This window comes from Glossina fuscipes, unplaced genomic scaffold (assembly GCF_014805625.2).
Source record: "Glossina fuscipes isolate IAEA_lab_2018 unplaced genomic scaffold, Yale_Gfus_2 2, whole genome shotgun sequence".
Classification (NCBI taxonomy): Eukaryota; Metazoa; Arthropoda; class Insecta; order Diptera; family Glossinidae; genus Glossina; species Glossina fuscipes.
This window is the reverse complement of record NW_023998416.1, coordinates 17556008-17581267: the sequence shown is the minus strand read 5'-3', so window position 1 is coordinate 17581267 and position 25260 is coordinate 17556008. Positions and strand designations below refer to the sequence as shown.

At 35.3% G+C, this 25260-nt stretch overlaps 1 protein-coding gene across 1 annotated transcript; it reads right to left on the bottom strand.

Moving 5' to 3' along the window:
* Positions 1-1210: 1210 nt before the first annotated feature.
* LOC119634122 lies at positions 1211-7027 on the bottom strand. Its single transcript, XM_038028071.1, has 4 exons — positions 6766-7027; positions 1711-1913; positions 1497-1654; positions 1211-1436 (listed from the first exon to the last, which is right to left on the bottom strand). Exons 1-4 carry the CDS (start codon positions 6995-6997, stop codon positions 1247-1249), a joined length of 783 nt encoding a protein of 260 aa, XP_037883999.1. The 5' UTR covers positions 6998-7027; the 3' UTR covers positions 1211-1246.
* Positions 7028-25260: the final 18233 nt, after the last annotated feature.

The window sequence follows — 25260 nt, the reverse complement described above, 5'->3', positions numbered from 1 at the left end:
GAAGTTGGAATCTAATGTCTAGAAAAATGATGAAATCATGAAGGCATTAAATGACGCCTAAGCACTTTGGTCGCTGAAGACACAAAAAATAAACTAGATTGCTCAACCTTGGCCAATACATTTTTTGTACTCCGAAGAGTCAGATGATTGTAATTCCGATCGAGCTATTAATGCCAACTTGAGGTGGTAGACATTAAAAATTCACTCTAAAACGAATTCACTTTTCTTATATGCTTTCCTGGCTTGCTTTATATTAGAAATACTTATCGGGAGGTCGAATACATTTTCCTCTTGATTCATTTTGATGGTGCCAAGCCTATCCGCGCCTATCGGGCGCATGCAAACAATCTTCAAACTCTTGACGCCTTGAAAACGAACATCTGTCAAGTTATGGCCGAGGTATTGTCCACTATGTGCAGTCAAGTCATCGACAATTACTTCCAAAGAATGCATCACTGTAAAATGTCTCCTGTAGGGGGTTTGAATGACGTTGTACTTCGCAGATAATAATGAGGTGCAAAAAATATATTGAAAAACATCTTAATCACAACTGTGCTTGATTTACGCTTACTTTCGATACGATAGGTGATCCAAGATTTACCGCTGTCGTCTAAAGTTTCCGTGCATCAACGATTCGAACGAAGCAGTTCAACACTTAGCCAGTTTTATGGCCATAGAACAGGTATTGACATACAAAAAATAGCTGCTAAAACGCCTTTAACTGGCTCACGTATTTCAAATTTTTAAGAGTTTGAAGCAAAATTTCCATTCTTCAGATATTTGAAGCCAACGACTTAAGGGTCTTTTCTAATCTTATCAATATAATATTTTTTTGTATTGACTAAGCGCTCAGGAGTTATTCTTTCTATGCGTAGAAACGTTAATGGTCAGAGGAAGAGGGAGAATTACTTGTGCATGTTTGACCTAAAAGTGAGAACTTCGTAGTTTGGATCTTGTTGACCTTTGCACATCTTTCCACTAATGTAAAAATCGAATCCTAAACTTCTTTGTGTTATAATCTTTTACATAAATATCTTTTTTTTTGCTTTTTAATCAGTTGCGGGATAGCTGTAAACATTATATATATATTACATCAAATTTTTTTATAACGATAGCTGCTCTAAAAGGCTTGCAAAGTTTTTTTAAAATTCTTTTTATTATGGTTTTTGGTTTTCCATTAATTAGAAATTTTTAATGTACATCTTTCTGTTTGTTTGAAATTTTTGTTGCAATTTGCGCTTTTCTTTTAACCTAAAAATCGTATATTAGTAAAAATAGCTTTAGCTGGCCTTTTACGGTTACAGAAGGTTATAGTGTTGCCGTTTCTAGCGTTTCTGGCGCTCCTGCCGTTTCGGTTCTCATGTAAATTAACCAGCAATTGGAAAACGTCCTCTTTTGTGGGCGTGCAGGCGTAACGTAATTCTGGCTCATATGTGCTGGCAGTGGAAGTTGGTCGGTAAAAAGCAAAAGCAAAAAAATTTTTTTAATTAACTTACTTTCGATTTTTGTGATGACGCTTCCAAGGAAAACGTCTGTAATAACGAGATCGTTTTGTTAGGCTGTTCGAGTTTATGTTAATATTGGACATATCAGCTTCTGTGTCTTCAGCTTCCTCTTCCATGTAGACCAATGGTAAGGTACCCATATTGGGATCCTTGTTATTTACAATTGAAATGAGAAAGAACCGTTTTTTTTTAAATAAAATCTTACCTCTAACATTTTTATCAGTATGTTCGATTTCGTGACTATATCTTGCTCATCTCGTAGGTCTTGATGTAATTTTTGTAATATGTCGTCCTTATCCATGATGTCTACATCATTGCCAATTGTCTCCTCGTAGTCGTTGCTTTGAGATGGCATTTTTAAGTTTTCATTTGTAGTTGCTATGTCAGCATTTAAGACATGAAACAATTCTGATAAGTAAAAATATTATTAATATTGTTATCGTTATTATTATTATTACAATTTTAGAGTAGTGAAATAAATTCTTTGACTAAAAAAAAGACATTGAGTTCTGAGATATTGAGCCTGGTAGTTTTAATAAAGTAATATATTGAATTGATATTTTGTTCTGAAGCTGATTGTAGAATGTCTATAGGGTTAATTGTTCCAAATGCAATATTTCTAGTCAAGGAAAAGTTAAGGCAGCCGCAGAGAATGTGCATTTTAGTGAGAGTTTGTCCACAATTGCAGATTGGAGGGGAAGACTTCTTTAAGATCCATTGGAGAGTTGCAATTGTATGGCCAAGGCGATATAAAGGTGGAGTTAATTGAGCGTTAATAACGGAGCAGTGCTGATGTTGGTATTGTACATTTCCCTCTGTAATTTTCTCTTTAAGCTTTCTTCCAATGTACCTTTGTAGATCCAACTTTTCCATGACATCATCCACAATTAGAGGAGCAGAAGCACCGTATTTAGCCGCTCGATCAGCCCGCCCATTTCCCAATAAACCGATATGCCTAGGTACCCATAACATTTTAATTTTTCCATCGGGTGTTGTAATAATATTACTTAATTTGTTGACGGTGCTCCATCTCGAAGTCGAAGGATTTCGAATAGCTTCTAATTCGGATAAGCAATGACGGTTTTAAGTTTGTTTTTATGGGGTTCGCAGCGTGAAGAATAGCTCTGGCATCGGTTGTGTAAGTTGAAGTACTTTCGTGAAATATGTTATTAAAAAGAACCTATCCTGAAGCATCTACCACGGCACAAGCAGAAGACAGACCAGAAGATTTTGAGCCGTCTGTGTATAGAAGATTCCAACCGGTACTCTCCAATACTTGGGTTTTTTCAGTTATTAGATTCCTGAGGACGTAATTTGGAGTATCTTCTTTCTTGTGCATAGACAGTGAGATGTCAAAAGAGCAGTCTTTCAAAATCCATGGAGGTTAAACACGAAAAGAGCGGAAAATTTTTAAGGGCATGGTTTCTCCAAGCAACGTACTGTATGAAATTCACCCTTGTTAAAATAGAATTTTTTAACCGAAGTCAGTGTGCTTTCCAACAAATGTGCATTTTTTTCTGATTTTTGTAAGGAAATGTTAGCCCCTGACGAGTTTGCCCATGCGGCGATCTCTCGTCCAATAGATTCGAGGATGTTGATTGCTTTCGTGCTTTCTTTTTCTTTTGTAAAAATGTATATATCGCCCGCGTAGAGACAATGTTCGATCCTCGGTACACGGCAAAGAATTTTGCTAATTTCGTTGAAGTCGATCTGGAAAAGCGTAACAGAAAGAGGAGATCCTTGCGGATTGCCATTCATTAGCGGAAAGGAATCAGAGAGATGATTGTTGATTCTAACTTTAAACTGCCTATGCGACATGAATGATTTGATGTAGGTGAAGAATTTGGGTCGAACATTCCATGATTTCAAGAGTCTTAAAATAACATGAAGACCAACTCTGTCGAATGCTTTTTCGAAATCAATTGAGAGAATTGTTACATGATTCCGTTCGGAAATTGTTTTGCTTGTAAAATAAAATATAAAAGAAAAGACTAAAATGTGAAATAAATATTTAAAGAACCATTCATACAGCAGTCACTGATATAAGAAAGAATCCCTACATGTGTTTGCACACACACACACATAGATACATGATATGAAATGCCAGATATGAGTATTGAAATTAAACGGATGTCAAGCCTGTTAAACCACATGAGTCACAATTATTATTAAAGAGTTTCATAAACACTCAACCATGCAAGTGACAAAATTATTATTAATACAACACATCGCTATATTGTTGTTTTACATGTGTTTGTTTGAAGTTAAAGGTGAAATAAAACGTCTAATATATTAGCCGTAAACTTGTTAGGTGATAGTTATAAAGTAAGATGGCTGAAAAGACACAATACTGATTCTCTTAATGCGTACCCAAGACTTGAAGTCAAAAATTAAACAAATATATATTTTTTAAATTCACTGGAACCTGACTAATGTCATGTTACATTATTGTTTTTTATTCTGTTTTAATTGTTTACCCATTCGTTAAATGTTGAATTGCTGTAAATAAATTGCAAATGAAGACATTTGGAAAAAAAATGTTAAGTTAAAGTGAAGAATATCAAACGCAACCCCTGAACCCGAAGTTAAAACTGCACAGTTCTTCGCCGATTGTGCTCGTATCAGTTCGCCAATCACTAGCTGTGTTATTATGAAACCGGAAAATTAAAAAAAAAATACGCATTTATTGTATGAAAATGACAAAAAATATTTTGTCATTTGTCATTTACGATTTGTGGATCCCACGTTAAAAAAACAGCATTTCGTGCTTTTAGGTAAGAGGTAAAGCGTTGCTCAGAAAGTGCGTAAGCAGGTGGTAATCGGAAGGACTCGAGTTCACTGAGTATGCCGCATATGATCTTGTGCTGCCTTCAGTGCTATTTCATTTGTTTGTGGTATGGCTTGACATTAATCGTTTTACTAGAACTTAACCCGTACTACGGTCTCCTGTTTCCATCGGTCACAGGAACTCGTTTTGCTGCCAAGGCGATTTCGACTCAAAGTTGATGTGGATCATACATCCGGATCTACCTAAGAATATTTACGCCTAGGATTCTCAAAATAGATTCACTTTTTGTGCCTAGTGAGGACCGATGATTTGAGACGGAACAATTATCTTCAAAATTTAGTCCCTGATCCTAAAACAAGGATATGTCACGTATCGCGTATCATATGTCAAGTTTTTGTCTACTTTTTTAAGAATTGAAGTAGTGAGCCACTATACCAAATGACGCAACATATTTACACTGATATGCGCACTTTACCCACGTATATGCCTGAGGAGGATTTTTTGTTTGCTACAAATAGAAAAGACAATTTCGTAGACCTCCTTTTCCCAGCGTGTGTGTGCGCGCACAGCCGATATAAAACACAATTTATCTAGGCATACATAAGTATGGAAGCAAAAAAGATCAATTACATGTCTGACTGTTCAATGATCTGGAAAATACACATTTCTCTTACTTCGTCTATAGGGTTGAACTCCTCCTGATGAAGGGGAGAGAAAAAGGGACAGTTCTTCAGTTTTTTATATTTTTCTTAATATACTGAATCGAAAAACTACCTATCCTATCCTAATGCTTTTTGCACTTCGACGGTTAATTAGTGTTAAAAAGCGATAAATAAAAACAACTAAGAAAATTATATTCGGCTCTGATCGAAATTTCTATTCATGGTGTAAAAAAGACTAAATAAAAACTAAAATCTAAATTTCCATAAAATCATTTTGGCAAAAAAATGTAATTTTGATGCAATACAATATTTGGTGGGCATGAGAGATTTTTATCATTTTGCTACAGTTAATGTAGGATCTCGCACAGAAGACATGTAGAAATTTTTATACTTTTGTCTGGTACAGTGTGTAAGCAATGAGCAATTCTTCCTGGCTTTAAAAAGAGATGTTCACGTGATACTGTAAACGTACTCTTCCGATCTATTTGCAATTTGGTCACTTTGTACTCGGGATTCATAATTTAAAAGACGCGAACAATATACGGATACAATTCATTCTCTTCATGCCTGCATATAGCACTGTGTTGAGAATTTAAGGGATCACTGTGTGTGTGTCAATACAATGTTTACTTTCAATTAAAATTTTAGATTAGTGTTAATCGTTCATTTGTGGCCCCATATGGTTAGAACATAACTTAAATAAAGACTTCGCTTTAGGTTTTGTGATTTTAAAAAAACTTCGCCTTGAAACCTTTGCAAGAGAATGGCAACAAATGTAACAAATATAACCATATATTAGCCAAATCATTTATTTTTATATGTTGCAGCAGAGCAGAAAGATAACGACAGAACTCGAGAAGATACTTATTTGAAAGAGGAAACGAACTACCACTATCTGCTCTACACTTACTGAATTATAAGGAAACCGGCCTTGAAATTCGGTAAAATTCAACTCTACTAATATGAGATAATTGTAAGTAAATAGCCCAGTGCAGCTGCGTATGGTAAAAATGAAGCACAAATAAGTGGTACTCTTTTTTATCAGTGCAACCGGTCTTGTAAGCGCTTTTCTCTTATTATATCCAATAACGTAGGATGTGGGTATATTGACTACGTATATTTTTTACCAGGACAAAAATCTGAATCGATTTAAGTATGCACATCTATCCGTCTATTCGTCCGTTCGTGTGTGCAACTGTCGTCGCAAATGCCTGCCTGTCTGTCCGTCCATCTGTCCGCCCGTTCCGTTGTATAATGTTTGTGCTAAATACTCTCCTGATCGCAAAAATAAAATTTGACAGAAACATTGGAAATTATTGTAGAAAGATTGATGTTAAAACTCAGCAAAGTCAGTCAAAGGAGACGCCTACAGTGTAACATATCCTGAGAATACCGTTGTTTCCGAAAGCCAAAGAATTGGTTTTTATTTATATCGTACAATAATTTGAGTGATAAATATTTCCACGTCTATTCTGTGCATCAATCCAAAGTGTGTGTACAAAAAGTGGAAAATCAGCGACATTCGCTCAAAAGTAAAGTGTATCAATATTTAAATTTTTGTGATTTTTTTCAACGGGGAAGGTTATAGGTGTAAAAGCTTCGCCGGCAGCCGAATGTAATTTCCCTAATTGTCTTTAACATTAACATCCATTTAGAAGCTGACTGCTCTATACTAAAATTTTTTGCAACTGTTAAGGAAAGAAAAAAGGTTGCGGTTTTGTGCATACAAAATTTATTGCAAGTCCTCGACGCATTTATTAAATTGATTTATGTAAATTATCAATTTTGTGGATCACAGGCCATAACTTACCATCGCCAGGATCAAAAACCGTTCTTTCATCATATTCTTTCAAGTCTTGAGGTTTAAATACAAATTTTCCCCTTCGTGTTGGTTCCAAAAACGACATTTTCCCTATTGTTAAGACATCGTCAGGGTCAGTTAGTTTGGTGGCCACGTTGGAAGAGCCAATAACGTATGCCGTTGTGTGCATTAGAAAGACGGTGGAAACCAAAAAAAATGCGCAGTGAAACATTAAATCCATTGACAGTTTTCTAACGCTTCCAGAAGAAGAAGAAAAATTTAATTTATATATTCTGTAAATAAAAAGAAATAAATTAAAGTTAATTTTAGCGAAGAGGCAGAGAGCGTGTTGTTTTATGCTTTTTCTTGTTTTATTTCATAATAACTAATTGTCTTATTTCTTATGGTGCTCGCGTACATATTTGTTTTAATAACGCACGACATAATAAAGTTTGTCTGTCGTATCGCACCTTAGCATGAAGCTCTCTAATAAGACATAAGCGCAAATCCTTCTCAAATTTAACGGTTACTTTTATTATAATTAAGCGGTTTTGTTGCAAAAGCATTAAATCGTTTAGTCATAACGTGTTGGTCGTGGATTTTGCAGTATATTCTAAAGTTCATGAATAGTGAAATATATACATAGAATATATATGCTAAGGTTGCACGCTATCTAAGGTTAACTGCTTCTTTATGGCAGAATTTTCCCATTTTCCCATTGCACATAATTTTAATTTTATTATTTCTCCTTCTCTTGGTTTCCGCCTTCACGTTCACTGCTTGCTAGGAAAGAAAGGCTTTCAATATTTTGAAAGGAAGCCAAGACAAATTCAAACGTTAGAAAATTTGAATTTAAGATTTTTTAATTTTTTTTGTATAGAAATATATTTGGATTCCCTTTCTTTACTTTAATAAATGGAGTTAATTGTGCCCATTAACTTGGTGGCCAGAGTAGTGAGCGATTGAGAAAACTGCTTATATGATCTTTTTTATTCTTATCTATGTGTTTGCTTACATTGAGGTTAACAAACACGCACACTCGTCTTTCGTATAACACGGTCACGCTCATATCGTGCTGTATCGTGTAGCGTGTTTGAGATATAACTTACTATAGAACGGACACCTGCATATATGCTTCATTCGAAGAACAAACGAACATTTAAAATAAAAGAATAACAAACTGCAATAGAGGGATAAAAAAAAGAGGAAAACATCGCCACATGGTCACAACCATGAATTACTAACATAAACAATCATCTGAGAAAACTGTTTTGGGATCGAGCGCCATTAGCCAAACAACAAGAAAGTAAAATTTTTTTTTTTTTTTTTTTTTTGAAGAGCAAATATTGTATTTTCCTGCATTTCTCACCAGTGGGTTAATTGAATTATGATTATGTGTGGGTTTCCTCATATTGATTCCGTCATTGAGCCATTTAACATGTTGGCTGCTTAAGCATACACTTGAATTATTGCACTTTTCATTTCTTCCGTTCGTGAGACTAATACATTATAAAGAAACGGAAAGTACCACAGGAAGTGCAAGTTGAATTAAATGCGAACCGTTACTGAAGCGCTAAGTAAGGCTACACTTTTTTCTCCTTTCGGAGTTAATTTAAAACCACATAAGAGAATCAAGGACGTTTCATTCGCTGCTTTCGATACACTGCTATGATGTCATTTAAAATTTCAAAAAACTCTGAAAAGGTCCATCAATTATTTCAATAATTCGGCGAACAGTACACTCTTCAATAACTCTACACTTAATATCTTGTTACACTTACTGCCTTACTGCACTGCTCGCTTACAATAATTCGATACGTGCTGCCGTGAGCTGGTCAATGTCTTTCGAAATGCTCTGGATGTACGTAAAAGTTGAATGATAAGGGCATGTGTGCAGGGATCAAACGACCTTCATTCGAATTTTTTTGATATACGAGCGAATAATAGCTTTATATGATTAAAATGACATTTGACAGCGCTATGTTTAGCCTGTTAAGGCGTACTATCCGATTTGTATTCTGGAATACAGATGACATTAATTTTTTAAATACCATTGTAACTGGTTTGACTTCCGGAGGCATTTAATCAAGAAGCCGTTATTCCGTATTTCGAGCCCGTGATAGCCTCAAATCTCCTCAGCATTTAACAGATTGTCGAATAAATTATTTCATCTGCCGACATTACTCGTCCACAAACGTTTTAGCTTCATTAACCTTTCTCCTTTTCCATGTTGCAAATCTCAGGACATGGTCATCCGCCCTTTCCCCGCAGCTTTTCGTGGAAACAGACTTGTTAGCAAAAATGCTAAAAAACTGGCGGCTGTCATAGCTAACGATCTGGAGGATTTCATACGAACTGTGCTAAATCTACAGCCCTATATATCACATTGGCTCTTGCACAGAATACTTGTCGTTGCGATGAACATTGCAGTTGATTTTACCTTAGTTAGGTATGGCACACTCATCATTGCAGTATATGTTATGTTCTTTAATAGCAAGTCTCACAAGCTGCCGGTACAAGGGCGATAACCCCATCTATATTTTCCCCAACTCGAAACTCTCCTACTGTGAACCCCCCTCCTGTTCCAAATAATGACATTTGCTTGACGGCAGTTCCTCCCAGAAAAGCAATATTTGTGTCAAGACTGACACCTGAAACATCGGTGGATAACATAAAAGGTTATCTGGCGACGAAAGTCCCATTAGTCAACTTAAAGCGTGTTAGCATCTTCAAAATGGCTCCTTCTCAAGCTAGGGCAATCTCCTCTTTTAAAATATTAGTTCCGACTGAAAACAGTGATATGTTGTTAAATAAATCACTGTGGCCGGTAGGATCCTTAATTAAGGAATTTATCCCTCGTGATCGTCCCCGTAATACCAAGGCAATAGTCTTGTCGCCTTCAAAAAACTAATTGTTTCTTCAGGCCCACTATCTCTCATTTATCAAAATGTTAGGGGCCTAAATTCGAAAATTCGTTCCACTTTTCTAAATTCAGTGAGCACGGAATTTTTCTGTTTGGCCTTTACTGAAACCTGGCTAAAACCCGATCTACATTCGTCGGAACTTTTTCATAATTCTTTCCAAGTGTTTAGAAATGATCGAGTAAATCGCATTGGTGGTGGTGTATTAATTGCCATATCTGCGTCAGTCCCGTCCAATTTAATTGAATTTCCCACTTCTCCTGACGTTGAATTTATCGCTATTCGTGCGAATATGCCTGATAAACATCTATTCATAACCTGCTCCTATATTCCCCCAAATTCTGATATCTCCATTTACGGGAAACACGCTGCCCTCATTTGTGAAGTGGCCAAGCGGTCTAGACCCACCGATTTGGTCGTTGCATTGGGTGACTTCAATTTGCCTCAAGTCACTTGGTGTAACACTGATAATTCTGGCTGTTTGGTTCCTACTTCAACGTCTGATAGGGCTGTTGTGTTCTTTAATGAATTGTTTGATCATAATTTGGGTCAATATAATCGTATCCCTAATTGTAATGGTAGACTGCTTGATCTCTGCTTTGCCAATTTTCCCGAGATTTACGTAAATCGTTGCCCACCTTTTAGTTTACCTGAGGATCCTTATCATCCATCAATATGCATTTCCTTTCATCATATTAATGATGGTTTGTTGGAATGCCTTAATGTGCCAACTCAAACTTGTTTAAATAATTATTATGATTTTCATAAAATCAATATTGTATTACTAAAACATCGTCTTTCACATCTGACGCTTGATTTCTCAACCGGTAGTATTGAAAACTTAATGCCATCGTTCTACAATACATTAAATCTAGCTATTGCTGCATCTGTTCCGATCAAGCATTGTCGACCTCGAAGCAGATGTTCCCCGTGGTTTAATAAGACAATTAAATATCACAAGAATAGAAAAAACTCGCTATTCAAAAAATATTCGAAAAGTGGCTCTGCGCTCGACTATGTCGCTTACTCGGTGGCGAGGCATAGATTTAACTCCCTCAACCATCATTATTACTGCAGATACCTTCAGTTCATTAAATCCTCTCTGTTTGCTAATCCAAAATTCTTCTTTAAATTTGTTAACTCTAAAAGAAAAATTTCCACATATCCCTCTCATGTTTCTTTTAATGGCTCTGGTTCCTCGGATGATTTTGAAATCTCAAATCTATTTGCTGAGTATTTCCGACGAAACTTTTCGATTGCTAATTTTGAGTTATCAGGAAACTACCCATACCCTATAACTAACTCGGTTTCAATACCTAACTTGGTTATTTCGGAAGATGATGTTTTCAAAGGGTTAAGTTCTCTAAAATACAGTTGTTCGCCTGGACCTGATGGAATTCCATCATGTGTACTTAAATCTTGCGCTGTCGAGTTGTGTGGTGTGATCTCAAAGATTTTTAACGTGTCCTTGTGTTCAGGTGTTTTCCCTTCATGTTGGAAGAGTAGTTTCCTTATTCCTATCCACAAGAGTGGAAGTAGACAATTTGTTGAGAACTACAGAGGCATAGCCAAGTTGAGTGTCTTGCCCAAGTTGTTCGAGCGTATTGTGACTCAGCATTTAGCCTTTGCCATTAATTCGTATATTTCTCCGCACCAGCACGGCTTTCGGAAAGGGCGATCTACAGTCACCAACTTGTTAGAGTTTACCTGTCATGTTTTCAAGGCTTTTTCTAGTGGCTCTCGCACAGATGTTATTTACACTGATTTAAGCAAAGCATTTGATTTGGTTAACCATAGACTACTTATCTTTAAACTCCAAGCCTCTGGTTTCCCACCCTACTTAGTGAAATGGATAAGCTCTTATCTGCACAATAGATCCTTCAGAGTTTTGTTTAACTTCATTAGCTCGGATGAATTCCCCGTTACGTCTGGCGTACCTCAAGGAAGTCACTTGGGTCCCATTTTATTTAGTTTATACATTAACGATCTCCCATCGGTGGTTAATTCCAGCCAGATCTTAATGTATGCTGATGATGTGAAACTGTTTTCTTCCTTCTCTGTTGAATCGCAATCACATCAGCTTCAAGGTGATTTAGATAATTTTGTTGCATGGTGCTCTTTGAATCTCCTGCAACTAAATCTGAGTAAATGTAAGAAGCTTTCATTCTCAAGAAGAAAGTCATTCATTACTCAGTATTTCATAGATTCGCATAAGTTGGAGGACGTCGATTCGATTACGGATTTAGGCGTCCTATTTGACCATAGGTTACGTTTTAACTTGCATATTGAGCTCTCGATTAGCAAAGCTAGGTCCGCGCTTGGTTTTATAAAAAGGTGGTCCAAAGAGCTTGATGATCCCTACATTACGAAAAGGCTGTACATGTGTTTGGTTAGACCCATACTCGAGTATGCCTCAGTTGTGTGGTCTCCTTCATATAGGTGCTACGTAGATTCAATTGAATCAGTTCAAAAGCAATTCTTGCTGTTTGCCCTTAGAAATTTGGGTTGGGATCCGATTGCCTCTCTTCCTCCGTATGAAAATAGGTTGCTTCTGCTGTCCCTACCGTCTCTTGAGAAACGTAGATTTGTTCTTGGCGTTTCCTTTCTAATTAAAGTAATAAATGGTGCTATTGCTGCGCATTCATTAGTTAGTGAAATAAGCTTTAATGTCCCTAACCGCTTCTCTAGGCACTTTATCTTAGTAAAGCTTAATCAGTGTAAATTTAATTATGAGCTGTTCAATCCGCTCAGAGTCGTTTGCAAGAACCTAAATGACGTCTACCACTTATTCTCGTTATCGGACTCTTTAAGGTCCATTAAAGCAACATTGCTTAATACGCGCGATTTACCTATGTCGTATTTAAACTAGCTTTTGTCCTTACGTCGTTACGTTTCGAAAGTGAATTATTGTCAATTTATTATCGGTTGCCAGGCTTATGCATGTTTGCGATGGCTTAGGGGTTCATTTGCAATTTGATCCTGTACCGGTTGTAAGTGTGCTCCTATGCTGATAGTGTACATGCTTTTTTTTCTTTTTTCTTTTTCTTTTTTTTTTTTCTTATTTGTTTTATTATGCTTATACTCAATTTTATTGTTAATTAATATTAGTTTTGCATTAAGAGCCTATTGAACTCGACTGCTATTTGTTTAGTTGAGTTTCTAGTATAAGTGGAATAAAAATAAATAAATAAATAAATAAATAATAACCCCTAACGTTATTATATCGAATTCTGGTTTGTTAGTCAACGGGATGGGATGGCTTTGAAATTGTAATCAAGGACAACATTAATCTAAATTGTCAATTGAAGTTGAGAATACTTGACGTTTTAAAGCGCATCGACCGCGCGTTTATATCCCAGTGTGGTAGACTTTATTTTGGTCGTAGTTATAATGAGTGAGCAGCTGATAAAGGCATAATATTTACCGATTGGGAGCATAACCACTAAAGTGTGGCCACTTCCCTGTCTCTTTCTTTTTTCTCACTTCTTTCCGACCGTCACGAATACGAGACATCCACTGATTAAATGTGTTATACAAAAAAAGAGTATTGCGGAATGAATTCGCATCGGGTCCTAGGGACACGAGATATAAAAAGATTATACTGTTCTTTCATAATATATTGATAAATCACATAATGTCGGTTGCGAGCCAAACATATAAGACATATGAATATGATGCATACGTATATAAAACCTAGTTGAGCAGAATAAAGAATAGGCTGTCGATGTGCGATCACATCCCTTGCACTCAACATACCTTGCTGTCTTTTTTTATTACTACTTGTTCGAATCGACGACTTAAATTTTTCGCCTATGTAACGCTACTTTCTCATAACTGTTCCAAAGAGACAGATACTTCCGCAGCCGTGCGAGGAGAGATGTTCTATTGATTGACTGCAATTGGAAAAGCTGCCAGAGAGACGGGAAAGAGTGGCGTATGAAGATTATTTTTTACCAAATGGAAAAGTTTAATGTCAATGCACACTCGCAATTAATTACATTATTCGAGTGATTGAATGTCTTTCGATAGCTACGAGATATCATAAATTGTAAGAGAACTTTGTTAGTGTAATATATGCCACCCACTTTGAATTGCTAGGAAATATCTATCATCGGCAGTAGTGTTTTTTAAATGACAAGTTGGTGCTATTATAACATTAAAATAACTAAGTATGACATCAAGTAAGAAAAGAAACCTTACAGCGAAATATAAGCTCTTGGTACGCAAAAGAAATAAGAAAATCTAGAAGAAAACTATAAAAAGAGGAATGAATAAAATAAAGTAAAAGTATAAAGCATCACTTGAGGCAATTGAAGAAAATTGTTAACAAAGTCTACATAAGTATAAAAAACTAGTCACTTGCATTGGGTTGTTTCACACCAAGTCCATGGAATAATGGAAGACAAGTACCGCATAACTCACGAATTCAGTAAACAATAATTTTAAATTTATTACCATTGTTGCTGACAAATGGTTGATATGTCGGTGTGCAATTCATAAAAAGTGAATCTCGCACAAATGTACGTAAGGTTGTAGCCATTCGTTTAAGTAAATAAGAAAATACTTACGACGAAATGTTTGTCATGCTCTAAGTAGATGTTTTTTTCTTTTAAATCGATTGAGACAACGTCATTGAAGACTGAAATGGTTTGTCTCCTCTTAGAAAAAATTATACAATATTGTTTTCTAAACGTTGCACACGGTGTAATGGGTGATATAAAAAGTCTGTGCGGTTTTTTGGTTTTCTTTTGAGCTCCTTCTTGTAGTGTGTTGTTTTCAAATGAATCGAAACTGTCATGTGGTTGATGTTTAGTGCCTCCGCTAGATCCAGTTCATCCAATTCCAAATTGATCGGCTCTTTCTGTGACTGCCCAACGAGAACGAGATGTTTGTTTGACATTGAAATTTCCGGAACGAGTTCGACCGAATCACGCTTGGATTCTTCGTTCGTTCACAACACTCTCACCGAACATTACCGAACATTACCTTTACCTATTACTTCAGATATTTCACCCATTTTCATATCAGTATAACTTTTCGCACAAGCAAAGAATTGGAAAACTACCATAAGCATATATTCGTTTGAAACAATTTGGTGAATGTTGCCCGGTATATGGCATCAACACCATCTACTGCCAAAACAACGCATCGACCTTTCTGCCAACCACTATGTATGATCTTTTCATATTTCTAACTTTTTGTTTCGGTTTTTTTATTTGAATTTTTATTGAGTCATTTGGAAAATGAGAAGACAAATTTCCTTTGTCCAGATAATATCGGGCCGTCAATGACACTCTTATTTTACTATATACCCGAACCGCTCGTAGTAATGACATTTAAACATCAACCGACAACATGTTGCGCAAATACTTTTCATTTTCATATTCATCAGTCGAGGGTTAGAGAATAGCATTCTATCGCTTCACATACGCAACTAAGAAAAATAAATATATTCATGATCAGGTACATCCCTTTGTCGGTTTATCTGTCACATAAACACACATTAGCTCCCGGTCTCATAAATTATAATAGCTTTTTAAAACTTGCAATTGAATGTGTTGGCGATGGCCAACAAAAAAATCCGTACACCGCTGAATGCTTATTGTTTTGTTAAACCTTATCTGCTGTAAGTGGATGCAGAGCTAGAACTGGTCTAAGCTAGACAATCCGCTTCGTCTTGGTTTTTCCTTTTTTTTTTTTATATACATATTACTGGGGACGCAAAGAAACACTTCCACAAATATCTATCTGTGTTTATCGATATTCAAACATATCTGCGTTAGTTTGTAGGGACATTATCTTATACAAGGAGACGATCATGTGTTATTGCATTTTTTGTTTTTTTTTTTCGTTGAATCTAACGCATAATTGCAATGATTATTTAATTACTTCGCTCTTGAGCATATCATTCGCTATTCGCTGTGGTTCCTATTTAAGCTGTTGTATACTAATAGGTTATATATAGGCTGAAAATTTTTGGTTGTAGCTGTGATAAATAAACAAAAGAATAAGAAGAAGTAATGGGTCTATATCATATATTCTAGTTTAGTGAATTGAAAATGCAAACATTTAAACCCGTAAATATAGTACTTTTTTTGGTAGGAACCAGGGCCAGTCTCTCTACATGTAAAGGACACGGTTTTAGTCAGAAGGTCTTGCAAGTGGGGAAAAGGCAAAGGATGCTGCAGTTTTTGTATGCTTTCGATATTTGGTTTGTGGCGTAAAAAAATTGTCCCTGACAAATTGTCCATTGAAGCAATTTTATGATGGCCATTGGTTTCCATTGGCATCTCAAGAAGATTGAATTAATAAAACTAGGTTTCTTGGCTTTTGAATGCTTCCAGTCAGATTTAACCCCGACCACTGCATAACTTAGAAAAAAACTCGTTGAAGGATTCACTTAAAATATTCGAAAGAAATGGTACATACAACGAAATTTGTTGGATTATCTGCCGTACGACAGCGGTTCACTAATGGTTCGTTTTCATCCTTCAATCTTAAGGGAAAGCAATGAATTCAACCTCTAGAGGTAATTAACGTATTTAAAATAAGTAAATAACAGAACGAAGAAAGATGAGAGATCTTTCGGTGCTGAAAGTTTCGGGAAGTCCATGCCAACACTTATCTCATCTTATATACAACATTGCGTCTTATTATATAACTTTACCTGCATGGCGCATATTATTTGTATACGCTGCACCACTTCTGATACAGCGGTATATTTTGTGGACGTACGCAACACTTGGAAGGGCTTGAGATAGATCCACCTTCTCTTAATAAACAAGGTTAAAATTATTTATTCGCTGTCCGCTGGTCCGTCCGTCCGTCTAGTTGTCTTTTTATTTTTGTTGTGCACACTTGTGTGAAATCTATTGAAAATGGTTCGAATCGGTTCACGACTTCGATCAATTCGCATATAAAGCCTTATTCTGAAAAGTCCTTATATGAAGAACTATATTAAGCAAAGTGTTGTAGGGTATTTAATAGCTGACCGAACTCCACCATAATGTTTTTACAGTTGGGTTTCAATTCAAATTTTATAACAGTTCATGACACTGGAACCTCACTTAGTTGGTTCAAAGATCCTTTGTTTGAAATTCATTTTTGTTAAGCTGTAAGAAATTTTGCTATTATGAATAGATGCAAATTAATCAGTTGCTAAAATGTCAACTGTTTCACTATGTCTTTTGTCGTCCAAAACGTAGTCGACGTAACCATCACGTGCACACATTGCACATTCCATATTAGAAAAAAAGGAACTAGCAGTGAAATCATAACATTTACACTTTATTTTGTTAATTGAAAGTGAAATTGTATACCATTGTCGTAAACAAATTGTGTAAGATCGCAATTTCTTCATGTGCTTTAGCTTTTTTAAGCAATACAAAAGTTAAGCAGCTGCCTATGGAAAAGTTGAAAATTTTTTAACCACAAGAACGCTACATACGAAATATATATTCTGATTAAGCTTATACTGAATAGAATTTTCGGTAGCTTGAAGTGTAACGCCATATCTTAGGACAGTCGGCAACGACTTGTTGGCATAAGTAAACATAATATAAAAAGAATATTTTCTAATGGGTATCGGTATTCACGACATATTAAATCTTAGTAACCCGTCTTCACACAATATTTTTTCATTTAAATAAGTAACAAGACCACAAGGGGCTATTGCTCACCATTAAATAATGTAGTCCACATTACAGTAATACAAATGAATATTTTTTAAAGTAAGGCCTTATAGATGTCCAATCTGGATTATCTTCAACAGTGTTCGTCGTTGGACAAAAAAGTTTCGGTGTACCATATTCTTACAAAATATCTTGGAAATTTTGGCCTGCAGGTTGAACGAAAGAAAATCCGACCGAAGCATATGGAAAAATAGCAACATAGTAAAGTATTTTCATCCATTGCCGCGATTAAGAAATGACGAGAGGATCGTAACAACCGGTTCTGGTTTGTTCTAATGTCACTTTTTTCTGCTATAAGTCTTGTTTAACAATTTCCAAGACATGACGCCTTTGAGAAGCGTTTGTGTTCATTTTTAAAAATTCCAAAAAAAAAACAGGTGTTAGTGTATCGTCATCCCAGCGACCCTCGAATAGTGGGGCTGAAAGCGATTAACGAGTGTTTCTGTTAAATATTTGATAGGTATTGCAAACGCCAATAGAGATATGTAAATTTTCGTGGCTTTTTTCCTGTCATTATGCAACACGCAGTGTCTCCAACTTTGACACAGGCCGCGAAAGCGTTACCTTCAAGCACAACAGTTTTTAAAAAAGCAGAATGAGGTATTGTAAGGCCCAATGTCACTTCGCTCGTGTGGGCCCTTCACGCGGCTTAGACCCCGCACGTTAATATTGCTAGCTATAAGTGTATATTTACATCGGATGTAGTTATAACCATATATATACGTAGGTTATATTTATGAAGTTGTTTTTATAAGAGTATATATATATATATGGGTTGTATTTATGAACACATAAGCTTGTTATTAAGCTTGTACTCGGCTGTACTGCGCAAAACTACTGCATCGCCTTACGGAGAGGGCTAAGAAGTACAGTATTGTGGCTAGACTATCGATTGGCAATGCCAATCCGACGTGAGGAGAAGAGATAGGCAGAAAATTAAATCCGTCTGTGGGCAAGGAATTAAATATAAGTATCCTAATTTTAAGATTGGCAGCCGGGCTTTTTCATAGAATAAATGAATGAATAAACGGAAATCTAATTATAATGTCGACAAGGCAAGGACGCCTGTAATAGCTGGTGAGGCTACCCCCGGCATCATTCTATTCAAAAATTGTCTGCTTCAAAATTTGTATTGTAATATGTATTATTATTATTATTATTATTATTATTTTAATTTTACACTAAAAAAAAAAGACATTGAGCACTAGCATGTAATATGTAATATGTTTTGTTTCTATTGTATTTAATCCATTGCGCCAACTGACGCATATAACATGTTATTTCAAAGTGTCTCTAATCACTTCTATGTAATAATTGACCATGAGTAAGAGATATTTGACCTCTAGATCTAAGGATATGAGAAAATTAATCTGTTGTGTTGTTCGACGCATAAAAAATTTCAAAATTATTTACATTTAAATGGAAAGATAAGAAGATGGCCGGAAGGGTAAAATAGGAAGAAGCATTTTGATGACTCCAGCGACTCATCAACATTCCAAGACTGAAATTGCGACGGAAAGGCAAATAAGCAAATTTATGATAATGAACGGTTGACTTTTGGTGTAAAAAAAAGGACTTTTTTTTGCGTTTTCGTCTTTCTTTGGTAGGCTCTGTTATTCCAATTCAAATACAATACGTCAAACTTATACTTCTTAAAAGTGACGAAATCGAGATTGAGTTATGCTTGCTTATGGTTCTATGTGTTTTAGTTAAAGACAGGTTTTTATTAAGCAATACATCATTCAGTAAGTTTATACAATGACATACTATTATCGCCACTATTGACGAATTCGTATAATTTTTAGAAAGCGCCGAGTTTCAAAGCTATTTTTTCAAACTTTCATGACATTCCTACCATTGGTTTACGTCTCACACTTGTTGCAGTGAAGAAAAATGTGAAGTTTCTGTGCTGATAAGGCATTTATTTTTAATGGAGAGATAATACCGTTCGAGTAAAAAAGTGGTTTATTTCATCAAGACAAATGGTAGGAAAGCGGTTTACTGACTTCAAATGTAGCCGTACATGCAGTGATGATGCGGTGCATTCTGGCCGCCCGAATTCGAGAGTTCCTCCACAAAATATATAATATGTTCGTTTAGAAGATCGCAAAATGAAGTTGCATGTGATAGCTGACACCGTAAGGATACCAGAAGACAGTGTATTTACTATTTTGCATAAACATGCCCAGAAGAAAACTCTTTTTCAAGACGGTGCCAAGTTTGCTTACTTTTAAGCAAAAACAAATGCTTGTTGACGATTCAGATACTTTTTTGATGCTATACGTAATGAAGGGTTAAACATGGATTCATTACGACGTTCCAGAAGCAATTTGATAGTCAACTGAGTGAATAGCAACTAACGAAAGCGGCTAAAAATACAAAAACGGTCTGGAACGGTTATGATTTCCATTCTTTGGGATCAGCGTGCTATAATGGAAATTGGCAAAGGATCAATGGTGAATCTTACATAGCATTAACAGCATATTTGAATGACAATTGAAAAAAAAAAAACGACTTTTGATCCTATGAACTTATTGAGTGAAGTGTTGCGTACGGCATAATAAAGATACGTGAATTATTCAAATGTTCCTGTTAAATTAGTAATGACTTAACGAGTTTGTATGTTTGTGTTTATTTATTCCGTTTACTTCAATTATAAGAAAGTGTGCGTGATATGATATAAATATTAAAGAGTTTAGGAATGGGAGTCTGCTTTACTAAGAAGTAATTTAATGATAGTAAGTAAATTATATGTTAGCATATTTAAAGTAACGGAGGGATTAAGGAAAATATATAAAAATGTTTAGAACAAAAAAAAAAGGAGCACAAAAAGCAAGAGGTGAACAAACAATAATAAAAAATAAAAGAAATGTTTACAGTAATTGTTGTCCATAGACTTAGTGTGACTTTCAAAAACTAAAACTAAAACCGAGTAAGAATATAGCCGATTGTTACATCGCCCCTACACAACTTCGATTAGTACAGCTATTCGCTCGTTTTGGTTACCATATATACACACAAACGTTACACATTATTTTCAAGCAAAGGCATATTTTTTATGAAAGTTTGCTTAGTGGAGCATTCCCAAAATATTACAAAGCGTGATTCACTTACTGAAGATTTTGTTATTTTTCTGCTGCCATTATAAAAAACTAGAAATTAGATTCTCTCTCTCTCTCTCTCTAGAAGGGCTTGTTCTTCATAATAATTCTTATATACAGTAGGATCTAAAAAATGCATCTATCTGATCCAAATTTCTTAGTGTTAATTTTTTTGTCAAATCGCTACTGTAGACCAATTTTTATCATTAGATATATAAATTTAGCTTTCCTTTGGAAGGACTTACTAGTCATAAAAAATTGTAGATGGGCTGGAGTCCACTTAATTTTTATATCAAATTATTTGAATAAATTTTCATCATAAAACGTTAAGAAGTAGGATCTTTTGGAATATAAGAGTTTAGCTTTCCTGAGAATCCTTATATGGGGTATTATCAAAAAAATGGACCATCTTCGTTCCGTAAAGATGAATTCTTTGTCAATTTTTTATTACCATTTAATTTTCATAATGACATATAAAAAAATTGTACTTTTTTGCGACATAAAAAGATTTAATTTTTTATACAAATTTAGAATGTTGAAAATATTATTACACGGGGAGTTTTGTTGAAAATTTTTGGAAATTGGTTTTTTTTGCAAGTGTTCAAGAAAGTAGGCCGATTCGAACCATCCTCAATAGCACTATTCCTTGGGTCAAAACACTTTAGTGCACCAAACTTCATCAAAACATCTCAACAATTTTGAGCTGTAGGCTGACCACAAATATACATATGTCAGACGGGCAGATAGGCAGATAAGCTTAGATTCAGAAAGTGATTTTGTCTATCTTAAGCCCTTTCGGGTATTACATACGTACACAGGAATTTAATGTACCCCGTACCGTAAGCAGTACGCAGAGTATAAAGGTGACGCTTACGGCCATTATCTGAGCGACATTACAAAGACATCACAAGACATTTTTCCTTGTGGTTTTTGAGGTTAGGCAACCTTATTTCGCAACGAAATTTATCTTGAAGACTTTTTTATTCGCTATTACTCCTGAATACCAAATCTGAAACGAGATTACGCAATGTATGAGAAGAAAAAACAATAATTTCGGATATGACGAGTGATCGGTCAGCAAGCCAGAATTTGGCTGTCATACACAAGCCCAGGAGAGACGACAGACAATTTTTAAAAGTTTGTTTTGCGTAATTTATAGCTTTTTAATATAACAAAACAAGAATGGAAGACCAGACGAAAGCAGCATAACGTATAAAGAAATTAAATATGCAGAATCATCTGTTTTGTGGTTCCCAAAGTAGACGAAAGCACATAAAACACACTTTTTTGAATATATTGTTCGAGCCTTGTCTTATTTGTGGCATATAACACATACCTAGTTGCAATAGTAATTAAAGAGGAAAGACATTTATTCGATGACCCCGCAGTTTCAATAATTAATTTTTTGCTGTCTATATATTTGCGGATATATTTTTATTAGGCAGTAGAGAGAATAAGTACGTAACGCGACGTAATTAATGTGGCAACAATTTTCCAGTCATCCAAGAATTGAAACTAAACACTTGGCCTTGTTATTGCAAGGATTGTCATCACCGTTAAATTTCGCGACACAACGTGAAGTGAACCATCACGTGAGAATGGAAAAAATTGCTCGATTGTGTCCATTAAAAAAAAATCATTAATTTTTTGAAAAGCATATCTATTTAGGTAGGAAAAAATGACAAATGGTAGTGCTATCAAGAAGAACAGAAGCAGTATTATTAGTACGTGATACTTGAGCCCACCTTGCACTGATTGGAATTGAGTGGGAACTGAATGAGCCGAAATAGACGTTAAAGTTTTCATGTTTCATTATTTTTTGAATTCCTTAAAGTACTTGCGCCAATGTGTGTTACAATACATTTGATTTTGTTTAGATATGTATATGCACTGTACAGAAACCGCTTGCTTTGCATTTGTGGTATTCGCTTCAATACGTAGATTTACAGTCATATCATAATAATAATTCGCTAATATTTATTTTGTTATGAAACTATTAATGTCAGTATGAGCTGAGAAGTTCAAGGCAAAATTGTTCACTTGTTTTTGTTTCGGTCTTAAAAGGATTATTGAACCATATTAAGGCTTAGCTTATACGATAGCATATGATAACATAATAAAGTTGTATGCATCGTATGTGTATATGTGTGTGTATATAAAACAATGAATGACTAACAACCTCATTGAGAAATTAAAGTACATTTTTTTTTTAATTTCTTTTCGAGTTTGGGAGTGAAAACAATCCACAATGCAGTGGAGTTGTAAGGCGAAAAGGATATCATCATATATGAAATATTTTAAAGTGAATATTGTGTCATCATCTTAATTGTTGACTTAACAGTACGTTCAGACCACAGTAACTCACGTTTGAATTGACCCATCTCTAAGAGAAATTAGTTCAATTATATAAGAAAAATGAAAGCATATCACCAGAAGAGGGCGTCAATTATTTATTTCTCAAAATGTACTGTTTTTCTTAATCCTTAAAAGTTGGACTACTTCTGTTATCAGTCGCTGTATTCGTATTACATATACAACTTTCTTCTCGCAGACTTTTGACGTATTGTGTATGTAATGTCTTCGTATCTTTCCCCTGTGACTTTAAGCAGTAATTAGTGTATTGTCGTTTGTAAAATGACTTTAGTGATATTTTCAATACATAGTAAATTTGCTTATTAATACTCCCACTAGGATTTTTACCGATCTGAAATCATTCACAATTAAAACGATTGAAAATAATTAAAAAAATAATTTTATTTGCAAAGAAGGCATTTTTTTAAATAAAAAAAATATAATTATTATCAATTCAATGGTTGATGTAAGTGCTACTAAATCGTAAACACGTGCATTGTCTGAAAAGTTCTTGGCCTGAGCATGAAAACGGCACCACTTGTACATGAAATGTTTGTGCATGCGTTTGTAAATGCTCGCTAAATTTTCAGCCACTTTTGGGCGCAGTTATTGTTTCACAATCATTTGAGGTTAGTCGATGGAAGTTTTCTTATAAAAATGGAAACAAATTGACTATCGGGATGTCATGAAGTGTTCGTGTTTGGAAGGCAATATATAAGGCGTACACAAATTCAGGACAAGTTGGAATGTGAGTACGGCAGCTATGCACCATCACTTATCACAGTGAAACTTGGGATAGTTGAATTGAGACGTGGCCGTTGAAGCTTCGTCAACTGTGGACGCTCGGAACGATCAAAAACTGTAACCACTGATGAGAATGTTGCTCAAGTTCGACAAGTGACGCTAGACGATCATCGAAAATTAGAGATATTTGGCGGGCATGTTCAAAGAATACCTTTGTTAGATAATGACTCGAATTGCTGGCTGCACGATTGATGCTGTCTTTGCTCACATTGCACCAAAAACGTGCTTCAATACAAATTTCCAACGCTCTGTTGACGCAGTTCAGGTTCGAATGTCAGAGTTTTCGTCCCGATTAATTGCCAGAGATCAGGTTTGGAGTCAGCACCGTAAAACTATTGACTGTAAAGGAAGAGTCGGCTCCAAAAACGGTGAAGGCTGTTGCTTCGTCGAGGGCCTTGAAACTATTTTCATCGATTACTTAGAAGAAGTAAAAGTCGGCAAGGGACCAATAATTTTGGAAAAAATGGCCACATTTACAAAGATGAAAAGTTTATTTCAGGACAAATACCGATGTATGTCTGCCTATAAAATTTCTTGATCATCTTCCAAACCCACCGTACATAGCCCAAAGCTTCTTTTTTGGGATGGACCTTCCTTGAAAACTGTTATGCAGAGAAAGGTTACGTGTATAAATGGGAAAACTAAATAAATGGAAGGATCGCTGTAAGAGTATATAGATTTATGAGGAGTCTATGTGGACAAGAAAGTGTTCCTCTCTTTCATAAGTTCAAAATTTTCTAAACCAGTTCTCTTGATAAGCATTCTTGATAAGAAACTTGTAGTGACTTTGGGAATACGGTTCCATCCACTTTATAACTAATCATTGCACATTGCTTTTGAATACAAAACCCTTTTCAGATCGAGCTTTGGATGGTTTCGTTAACCAACGTATTACCAAATACCAAAACGGTAAAAGCAATACTGGCGTTTCAAAATGTGTACTTTTTTGCATTTTTCAGCCACAAAGTCCTTTCTTCAATGATATTCTGCAGAGTTGAACTAGATGGAAAGATGGAAATTTTTTAACTAAATCCTTAACGATCGCAAACACGTATCTCATGAAGTGTGCAGACTCGTAACCATGCGACAGCTTTAAACCTGCTTGATTGATTAGTTGACTGGGAGAAAAGAAAAGGGTGTTTTCTAAGAACACAGCGAAATCTGAAAGAAATTCAAAGCAATACAGATCTTGTTGCCTAACAAAATGGAAAATTACCGTTATATGGTATTTTATAATTTTATTGCATCTGTAAGGAATGAAAATTAGTGCCTTCATCAGAAATTGCAGAAAAACCATTTCCCAACGAAAAGTTCCGAGGCCGGTAAGAATACTTTTAAGTATTAAGGGCACAGAAAAAAATTTAATTTGACTAAAATAAATTTACGCTAGTATTTATTTATATAAACGTGAGATTAGTTTATATAAATTGTGTGTAAAATACGGCATAACATTTATATACTTTTTCTATTTCCGCCTGTTGATTATAATCTAACCACATTGTGCCTTTCGCGTTCTCATTTGAATTTTGACTTCAATTTTTTTTAATTTTTTCACATTGCAGTTTACTTTAAATTAGCAATTAACGTCAAAAAGAAACTATTTGTAAGGTTACAGTTACTCATAGTATCAAAATA